At 55.6% G+C, this 9,063-nt stretch overlaps 1 protein-coding gene across 1 annotated transcript; it reads left to right on the top strand.

The window, feature by feature from the left end:
• The first annotated feature begins 4,010 nt into the window (after nt 1–4,010).
• NCCRP1 (NCCRP1, F-box associated domain containing) lies at nt 4,011–7,203 on the top strand. The gene is made up of 6 exons (XM_032613984.1): nt 4,011–4,302; nt 4,893–4,955; nt 5,041–5,092; nt 5,702–5,797; nt 6,369–6,507; nt 6,634–7,203. The coding sequence occupies exons 1-6, from the start codon at nt 4,011–4,013 to the stop codon at nt 6,772–6,774; spliced, it is 783 nt and encodes a 260-aa protein (XP_032469875.1). The 3' UTR covers nt 6,775–7,203.
• The last annotated feature ends 1,860 nt before the right edge of the window (nt 7,204–9,063 follow it).

Here is a 9,063-nt window from a genome sequence, read left to right as displayed (position 1 = left end):
TACAGAGCTGCCCACCCCATCCTCTCTCTGATCTCATCTCCCCTGCGTTCCCTCCATTCCAACCACACTGGCCTCCCTCCTGTTCCCCAAATGCACCATGCCTGGTCCCACCTCAGGGCCTTTGCACTTGCTGCTCCCTCTTCTTCAGGTCTCTGCTCAAATGTCACCTCCTCCGAGAAGCCCTCCCTGACCACCTCAGCTAAAACAGGCTTCCCACCCGCTGCTCTTCCCTGTCATCACAACCTTTTTTCACCATCAAAGCATTTCATGCTGCTTGTCAATTAGTTACTTGTTGAACAGTTGAAGCCTGTCCCTCCTCCCACGAGGAAGCCCCATGGGGACAGGAATCTGTCTGTTCTTTCACCATTATATCCGCAATGCAGAGGCCTTGGCCACTGTGGATGTTTAATAAGTATTTGTTAAAAGAACAAAAGGTAGAAAGGGCAATGGGAAGTTATGGATCCTTGTTTTCTTCATATATATTTTTTGTTCACACAAATAGTAGCCTATGAGGCCCACTATTCTAGATCTGGCCTTTTTCACTCAATAGGCTTGTTGCTATTTCCTTGTTTGTACGTGGAGAGAGTTACCATATCCTTTCTGCTTTGTTTCTTATTGAGGTATAATTTACACACAAGAAAATACACCCATTTTAAAGGTACAGTTTGATGAGTTTTGGCAAATGTATACACCCATATAACTACCACCACAATTAAGATAGAACTTTTGGGAACTTCCCTGGTGGTCCAGTGGTTACAACTCTGCACCTCCACTGCAGGGGGCGTGGGTTCAATCCCTGGTTGGGGAACCAAGATCCCTCATGACCTGAGGTGCCACCAAAAAATACTAAAAATAAAAAAAAGTAAATACACACAAAAGAAAGATAGAGCCTTTTTTCTCACTCCAGAAAGTCCACGCCCCTGCCCCGCAGCCTAGGAAACCACCAACCTGTTTCTCTGATTCTAGATTACTGTTGCCTTGTCCAGAATTTTCTAGAAACGGAATCACACAGTACGTGCTCATTTCTGCAGGGCTTTTGTCAGTCTGTGTGAGGATTTTTAGGTTCATCCATGTAGCTGCATGTTTGGCTAGTCATTCCATTTTCTTACTGAGAGCATCCCACAGTGTGGACATAGCACGGCTGGTTTATCCACTCGCCTGTCGACGGGCACCTGGGTGGGCTTGCTCTGGAGTCATCATGTGAAAGCTGCATTGGGTGTGGGTCTTTTGGTGGCCATGGCTAAATCCCCAGGAGTGGGATGGCTGGGCTGTAGCGTGGGAGCATATCTGGTTTTATGAGAGATTGCCAATTTGTTTTCCAAAGTGGTCACACCATCGCTCGTACTTTTTAATGTTTCATGACACATGAGAGGTGGCTGTGGGGAGGCGTGCTGTGTTGGTCATCCAGGCCTTGGCCCTTTTGAAAAACAGCCTTTCAGAGCTTGAGTCCCCACACTGGGACCTTTACCGCTCAGAAGGTGGAGAAAGGAGACGTTTGCGATCTAATGTTGAAGACACTTGGCTTTGTATGGCCCTGGTTGTGTCCCTGGATCCCTCAGATTTAAGTAAAAATGTTTCTCATAGTATGGAATGATGGGGTGGGTGCTTCTAAAATTTTAGATTCTGGGGCCCAGAGGGACTGAATTAGACTCCTGGGAGTGGGGCTTGAAAATACACATATAAAATAAGCTCCCTGGGTGAAACTAATGAGCCCTAAAGTTTGGGAACCACTGAGTATGGGGATATGGGTGAGAGGGAAGGGCATTCTGGGTGGAAAGAACTTTCTGAGCGAAGTCCCTAAGATGGGAGAGAACAGGGAGCAGAAATACAGGGTCTCTAATGCTGGCAAAGAGCTGGGATTTTTCTCCGGCACTGGGGAGCCATGGCAGGTTTAAGTGGGGGAGCAACTGCTTGGGTTTAAGCTTTCATAAGACCCCTCTGGCTGTGGCGTGTGTGTGTGTGTGTGTGTGTGTGTGTGTAAGAGAAAGGGGTGAGGACCCCAGGAGGGAGATAATGTGGACACCATGGCAGGAGGGTGGCAGACAGAGGAGGGGTGTTGATCCCCATTCTATAGACTTGCTGCGCTTTTTTTTAGGTTTCTGGCTCTGAGCCACTCCCTGCCCTGGATTCTGACCAGGGGACAGCTCTGAGTCCACTAGACAGACACTCCTCCTTCTCTCTCTGTCCTTTCCTCCTCCCCCTCCCCCTCTTTTCCCCTCCCCCTCCCCCTCCTTCCCCTCCCCCTCCTCCAGTGAAGACAGGTGGGCAGCCAGCCAGACAAGGCTGTGGGTTTGTGCGCTTGTAGTGGCCAAGGGAGTATTTCCGGTTGTGCGTGTGTTGCGGGCTCTGCGAGTGTTTGTCTGGGAATCTCCTGGAGACTTCCAGGTGCAGCGGGGCTATTGCACATTCGTTGGTTTGCCCGCTTCCATGGGTCCTCCCTCCTCCCAGGTCCCTGGCTAATTCCCAAGTTTCCCAGGATAGGTCACTTCACCTCTCTTGCCTCAGTTCCCCAATCTGTCAATGGAGGTACTATTACCAGTTCCCACCTCCCAGGGTTGTAAGAGTTAATGAGTTAAAGACAGACAATAAATGTAACCATTTTCTCCTGTCTGTTTCTGTGTTGAGCCAGTGTTTCTCTCTAGGGGCAGTTTGAATCTGAATCCCTGTGTATCTCACTGAGATTCTGTGTCCAGCTCGCCGCACACCAGCTGTGCAACCTTGGGTGAGTTACTAGACCTCTCTGAGTCTCAGTTTCCTCAAGCATCATCATTCCGGTGTGAGCTCAATTCTGTATGTCTGCAGTATGTGTCTCTCAGGGTCTTGTGGGAATCTGAGGCAGGAGGCACCCATGGAAGCATATGGGGTTATCTGGGGCACTATGGGACCAGGCCTGTGAGGTGGGACTCTGTTTCCTCATCCGTGAAATGGGGATAACAACAGTTCCCCACTCAGGGTTGGTGTGCAGGCGGATGCTGGAGCGCTTGGGCAGACATGCAGCTCCACACACGTTCTCTATTCTTTCTTTTACCTATAAAATGCCCACAATAGTAGCACCTACGTCGTTAGAGGATGAAATGAACTTGTAAGCGCTTAGGACAGCACCTAGCGAGCAGAAAGCTCTCACTGTGGCACTTGTTACTGGTAACCTGTGTGGGACTCTGAGCCTGTGCTTACCGGGGCCGGGTGTGGGATGTGGCATGGGCAGAAAGGGGCTGTGGGCGTCTGGCCCTACAGGTTCCTCTGCCATCCTACTTCCTCTGCACCCCGACCTCCTACCCCAACCATCACTCCCGCCCTCACTCCAAACTCCCTATGACCTCCGAGGGAGGAAGCTTTGGCAGCTGTGCCACCTGCCCCAGCCCCAGGAAGGGATGCAAGGCACCCTGATACCAGAAGGGGTTTCTGCTTCTCTCTCTGGTGCTATCTCAGTGTCTCCCTGATGTTCCCCATCTCTGTGACTCCCCATCTCAGGCTCCAGGTCTCTCTCTGACCTCCACTGCACCCCCACTATGTTTCCAGAACAGGAAATGTCAGGTCCCAAGGTTGTGTCCCACGTCAGGGCAGAGGAGGAACTGGCAGAGGACCTACCCTCCCAGCCCCCACCCCTTACTGCCTAGCTGAGGGGGGTGGGAAGAGGGGGGCTTCATTAATTAACCTCTAATCCTGCCATGCGGGATCTTAAAGAGGTGGATGTGCCCCGGAGCCCTGGCATTAGCACCTTGGTCCCACCCCTCTCCCAGGGCTGGTGTATGGGTCCTCAACTGGCCCTGGGGAAACTGGGGCAGGAGGCTTGGGAAACGGAGCAGGGCCAGGACCCGGACTCCTACAGTCTGGGAAAAGGAGGCGCTGTGACCTGGACAGCTGGATCTGAGGGAGGAGGGCCTGGGGCCCCAGAGCCTTCCCCCAACACACCCTTCGCTTAAATGCCAGCCGAGGCGCTCCGCCCTCTCCCGCCCTGGGTTAATTCCGAGCCCTGCAGAGGAGCCGGGAAAGTCTCCCAGACCCGACGGATGGAGGAGGTGCGGGAAGGACCAGCGCTCGGTGGCGGGATGGAGGAACCCTCGAGCACCCAGGAGCTGCCGTCGCCGCCCCCGCCCCCGTCGCCGCCGTCGCCCGCGGCCCCCGAGACCCCCGGGTTCCCGGTGCCTGAGCAGCCGACCGAGGCCCATGCACAGCAGCTGCTGCTACAGGAATGGGCGCCGCCGGGAGGGAGCCTGGAGCTGCCCCCGCGCCTCACCTGGAAGCTTCTCTTCCTGCAGCGGCCGCTCTACCGCAACCTGCTCCGCTCTCCCAACCCCGAAGGTGCGGGACAGAAGTCCGCGCGGGGCTGGAGGCGTCTCTGCCTTCTTTCCCCAGGCTCACTCACCCAGACCGTCTGTCTCTTCTTCTTTCCGTCTGTTTGCTTGTCTCTCTACTGTTTCTCCGTCGTTGTCTATTAGTGTGCCTCTCTCTTTTTATTCCTCTACATCCCTCTCTGTCCCTTTTTGTCATTGTGCCTCTCTCTGTCTCCTTGTGTCTCTTTGTCCCACCTGCATCTCTGTTTCTTTCTACGTCATGTGTCTCCGTCTATCTCTCCCTGTGTCTCTTTGTCTCACCCCGTATCTCTCCCTCCCTCCCTCCCTCCGCCCATATTCTATCTCTTTTTCTTGGTGCCTCTCTCTCTGTCCCTCTGTCTCTGTCTCACCACAACGCCCTCCCTCTCCAAGCATTGTCCCTCTGCCCCCAGGACATTCTCAGGGCTCTCCCAGGGCCATGACTCACCACTCACCCCTGCCTGGCTGGTCTGGTCTGATTCCTGCTCTTCCAGCCCGCCCTGGGGTTAGAAAGTGGGGAGCTTTCGGAAGGGGGACAGCTTCAGCGCGCCTGAGGCTCTGCTTCCCTGCACATTTCAGGCATCAACATTTATGAGCCAGCGCCCCCCACTGGTCCCACACAGCAACCCCTGGAGACTCTGGGTAAGCGCTTTGTGGCTAGCCCGGTGCTGAGGGGCTGGCCCTGGAGAAAGGGCACATTCTAATCCTTTGCTCATCCACCCGCCAGGCAATTTCCGAGGCTGGCACATTAAGACGGAGAAGCTCCAGCAGGGCCTCAGGTGAGTGGCCGGGACCCACGGTGACCTGCCTGTGATTCCTTGTTCCGGCCTTCCTCTCTGTGGGACCTGGAGAAACAGTCTTTGCCTCTCTGGGCCCTAGTCTCCTGCTCTGTAAACAGGGTTAGTCATAAGAGCATGCCCATAAAACGCACGCCTGGCTCGCTGGGAGTAGGCTGCACATAGTAGGTGTTAAATAAATAGCAGTTAATATTGTTCCTATGCTCAGCCTCTTTCCGTAGGAGGGGGAGGGTCACCCAGGCCACCAGCTATCTGCCATTAAACCAGGCCCTGCTTCTGAACGGTGGGTGGGATGGTGCGACTCAGAAGCTCAGAGTCACAGCCACCTGGGTTGGGATCCCAGCTCTGCCACTTCTTTGCTGCTCGATCTTGACACGTCAATTCCCTTTGTGAGCCTCGGTTTCCCCATCTGCAACACGGGGCTCAGGATTACCTTCAGAGGAGTTCACGGGAACTGAGGCCGTGAGGTAGGCTGAGTGAGCTCTCAGTGCCCTTACGCCGGTGCCCTCGACGTCACTTCCAGGGTGCCCTGCTTGCTGGGGCCAGGCTGGCCTGGGAGAATCCCCACCTCCCCTGTGCTGTCTCTCACAGCTGGACCGTGAAGCAGCAGCGTGTGGACCTGCTGGCGGAGGGCTTGTGGGAGGAGCTGCTCGATGTGGAGCAGCCACACATCACGGTCATGGACTGGTACGTGCCTCTGCACCACCGGCCTGCCCAGCCAGGTCGCACACAGGCACTCCCCGAAGCGCAAGCCTCACGCCATCCTCCCAGAGACCCTCCTGCCCCTGCAGGACCCAGCCCTGCCCACCTCTGTGGCCCCTTCTCTCTGAGTCCGTTCTTGCAGTGTGCCAGCCCAGAGGCTGTTCCTTCTTCCTTGGATGCCGGCCACCCTCTTTTCTTGAGGCGAAGTCCCCTCTCTCCTTCAGGAGTCCGTACATGTGGCTCCACCAGGAAGCCTTCCCCTGGCCGCCCTCAGGTTGTGTCAGATGCATTATCCCCCAGTGCCCCGATTTCCCCCATCTCGGCCCTGACCATTCCTGTTTGTCACCGCCTGCTGACATGTCCGCCTCCCCCACTGGACCATGAATCCCATGAGGGTGGCGCGTGGGGTTGTCTTGGTCGCTGCTGTGGTGCCAGCACCACCCAGCCCCGGTGCACAAAGCGGGTGCCAGTGAGTGTCGACAGGCGACTGAGCCGGGGTTTGGGGCTGGGAGGTAGGGGCAGTGGAGGCAGCTGAAGGCCTGGCCCCCACCCCCAGGTACGAGGACAGCCGACTGGACGTGTGTGTGTATGAGCTGCACGTCTGGCTGCTGGCAGCTGACCGCCGCACAGTCATCGCCCAGCACCACGTGGCCCCCCGGACCTCTGGGAGAGGCCCCCCTGGCCACTGGGTCCAGGTGAGACTCCCTACCCCGTCTGCCACCCGCACACACGCTTTCGCATCCCAAGACCTCACAGAGGGAGGAGAGCAGGGTTTATGGGTCCCTCATAAGAACTTCTTCCTGACCCTGGTGCTGCCCCAGGTGTCCCACGTATTCCGCCAGTACGGCCCTGGCGTCCGCTTTGTCCACTTCCTGCACAAGACCAAGAACCGGATGGAGCGCGGTGGGCTGCTGCGGACGAGGGTGACCGACTCCTCCGTGTCTGTGCAGTTCAGGGAGTGATTGGCTGGCTCCGGGCCCATTCTGACCCCTTGTCGTATCCATCCACCCCTTGACACCTCCCTGACGGGCCCATTCTGACCGCTTGTCATATCCATCCACCCCTTGACACCTCCCTGAGCCCTTAGCATCTTCTTGTTCCTTTATGACTTCTGACGTCTTAGCGTCTCTCTGACCCCATAGCAGCTCCCTGACCCTTAGCAGTCCCTAACCCTGGGCACCTCCTTGACCCTTAAGCTTACCGTGTTCCCTGAGCACCTCCCTGCTCCCTCTAGACCTTCACGACCCCTCAGCTGCTCTTGGATCACGTACCACCTCCTATACCCCCGTAATCCTGCCTGACCCTTGGTTTCTCATTTGACATCTTCACACATCTTTGAATGTCTGACTCTCTGGCATTTTCCATGAGGGCAGTGGCCGCTTCTTCCTGAGTCAGTGCTTGACAGATAGTAGGGGCTCAATAAATCTTTGCTGACTGAACGAATAAATACATGTGCCCAAGGATGCTGATTATTTCCGTGGTGTTTGATCCTTAGAACTTCACCAAGGGACTTCCCTGGTGGTCCAGTGTTTAAGACTCTGCGCTTCCACTGCAGGGGGCGCAGGTTCGAGCCCTGGTAGGGGAACTAAGATACCACATACCCGTGCGCGGTGGCCAGAAAAAGAAAAAAACTTCACTGTGTTCATTTCCCACTTTCCAACTTGCACATCCTCTAATCCTTGATCCTCCGGTACCTCCGCTGACCTCTGATCTCTTCACATATCCCCAATTTATGGCCTCGTAGCCTCTCCACTTACTTCTTCTCCCATGTCTCTTAACCCAGAATCCCCCCAGATTCCCTTCCTCCTCCAACCCCAAGTTATCATCCCCCAGAGCTGTCCCCCTACTTCTTCTCCCCCCAAGACCCCTCATTTCTCTTCCCTCACTCCTCCAGAGCACCCAAACCCAGGCACCCATCAAGGGCCCTGACCCTTGGGAGTAGTAAACTGCAAATTCGAATTTTCAAAACTATACAAATTAGAACTAAAATGTTCTCCATGTGTTGGGTAGAGGGGCACTGAAAGCACTTCACAACCCATAAGTCCTGGGCTGTGACCAGATTGCAAAACAGACCCTGGCCCTAGCCTGGAGCAGGGTCCTTGAAAGCCTCCTACTGTCCTATTCATAAATCCTGAGGGAGTCTGGAGGTCCCAGCAGGCCTGAACAGCTGGGGGGCATTCAGAGACGGGCTATCCACCAAAAAGTACGGGAAGCATTTCAATGTTTAACAATCAACCGGCAGTACCATGGCGTGTCACCCAGATGTCCTGTGTGTGTGGGGGGGTGTGTGTCCACACCTAAACCCATGTCGGAATCTATGGGTGTGTCCCCATCCACGGCACTGTCCCAAGTACGGGCTGACCCAGGCCTGACCACCCTGCTCTCTCCTCCATCCTGACCCGCATCTGCATGGGCTTGGGTCCCAGGCACCAATAGACGGCAGACAGGGACAAGTTCATAACAGTTGTATTACAGGGAAGGAAGGGTGGTGGAGGCAGGCGGTGAGCTCTCTTCTGGGTCTCGCGGACTTCAGCAGACCCCACGGACAAGGCCAGGTGAGGGGCTCAGCACTTTGCGGGGGATGGAGATGAGGGATTGCTAAGGTATCAGTAGCACCTGCCATAGAATCAAAAATTACAACCAGGGGGCGCCAGGTGGGAGGGATTCTGGAAGCCTGAAATGGGGTGGGGGTCCCGGGCTGGACTCCGAGTTCAGGAGCTAGGCATCCTGGCCTGGAAGTTTGGGGCTGGAGGCTCTTGGAGTTCTTGGGGGTAGAGGGACAGGTGGGGTGGTTTTAGAGGGTGCCCTGGCTACATTTAGGGCCCCCGGGTCTGTGAGCTTGGATATGTGAGTCCAGGGTGGGCTCAGGGGCCTCCAAGTTGGGTCTGGGGGCTTCAGAACCTTAACAGGGTCTCTGGAACTGGATTCTGGGGCCAAGGCTGATCTATAGGGTCTAGGGGGGTGGAGCATGAGGGCTAGATAGGGTAAATCCTAGAATTAGGTCTGGGGTCTTGAGGTCTGGGTCAGGTTTAGAATCTGGGAGTCCCAGAGTTGGGTCTGAGAGCTCTGGGATCTGAGGTTGGAGAGGGTGCTCCCAGAACGGAGGCTGGATTACTGGGTCAGCTTCTGAGCCTGGGAATCCCAGAGTTGGGTCTGGGAGATCCAAGGGGCATGGGCTTGGGGGAGGGGGCCTGGGTGAGAAGGGGGACCTCCGGGACTGGTTCTAAGGACGCCCAATTTGGGTCAGAGGC

Source organism: Phocoena sinus, chromosome 19 (assembly GCF_008692025.1).
Source record: "Phocoena sinus isolate mPhoSin1 chromosome 19, mPhoSin1.pri, whole genome shotgun sequence".
Lineage (NCBI taxonomy): Eukaryota > Metazoa > Chordata > Mammalia > Artiodactyla > Phocoenidae > Phocoena > Phocoena sinus.
The sequence above is the reverse complement of the archived record's forward strand: the minus strand, read 5'-3'. Positions and strand labels throughout refer to the sequence as shown.